Source organism: Penaeus monodon, chromosome 20 (assembly GCF_015228065.2).
Source record: "Penaeus monodon isolate SGIC_2016 chromosome 20, NSTDA_Pmon_1, whole genome shotgun sequence".
Classification (NCBI taxonomy): domain Eukaryota; kingdom Metazoa; phylum Arthropoda; class Malacostraca; order Decapoda; family Penaeidae; genus Penaeus; species Penaeus monodon.
The window spans coordinates 46,459,339-46,460,289 of NC_051405.1; the positions used below are offsets into that span (position 1 = coordinate 46,459,339).

The 951-nt window shown below is 39.1% G+C and overlaps 1 protein-coding gene across 1 annotated transcript in view; it reads left to right on the forward strand.

The window, feature by feature from the left end:
* Positions 1-415, forward strand: part of LOC119585885 (COP1-interactive protein 1-like) — a gene marked incomplete at its 3' end in the record, with an annotated part of 7,195 nt that extends 6,780 nt beyond the window's left edge. The window contains 2 exon segments of the mRNA XM_037934615.1: positions 36-119; positions 278-415. Of these exon segments, the coding sequence (XP_037790543.1) occupies positions 36-119; positions 278-415 (222 nt within the window).
* Between the last annotated feature and the right edge of the window lie 536 nt (positions 416-951).

Below are 951 nucleotides of genomic sequence, written 5' to 3' on the forward strand. Positions count from 1 at the left end.
GATAATTTACTTTCCTGCGTGCCCTTACCCCACAGTCTTCCCAGAAAGTACAAGTGCAAACGAACCAATACCTGAGGACGCAGTTGGGAGAGAAGACAGAGGAGCTTGCACAGGCCAAGGTATCTTTTCATTCTGCAAGTCATGGAGTCGTACAAGTGCCCACATGCTAATGGGGAAAATGTCGAAAATGAAAGAAATAGGCTGCCAAGGTGAACATTGTGCATTTGTATGACTGTATCCTAATAAAATACAGCTTCAATAGATTATTCGTTTACAGGCAGAACACACAAAAATGGAGAAACATCTCAGAAGAAGGGCAGAGAGGAAACAAGACGAGGCAGACGAGGCAGTCGAAAAGCAAAATGACCTTCATGAGAAGCTGAAGAGACGCGACAGAAGGATCGAGTTCCTGACGGTAGGGCCTCGCACTTTTGCAAAAAGCATATGTTGTGCGTTGCTATTTCAGTTCGAAGCAGTAGATTTAAGATATTAGTAATGAGCATGATGATCGCTACAAGTAGCATGTCGTTAACGGTAATAAGAATATACGAAAGACTGTTATATTAAGACTGGGAACAAAGAAACTTTTATTCGTTTACCTTTATTCGTTCATCCTCTTGGCATCTGCAAAGGTCAGAGATCAAGAGGATATGAAAAGGAATAAAAATCGTATCCCCTGCATTAATGTGCAAGAACCGTAAATAGAATTCAGCGATGTTCGGATTTATGACAATAACCTCTCGTTTGAAACTTGCACCGAGCCTAAACGAGCATCAATTTCACTTTAGTTTAGTTTATAATTTGAAAGATTCGCGTAAAGTTTAATTTTGTCAGGAGTAAACTTGAATTTACACACAAGGTTATTGGCTTTGGGTGAAACAATGGCTTATTTCTAAATATGAAAACGGAGTTTGCAATCAATTCTACATTATATAGAGGTTTTAATATGAA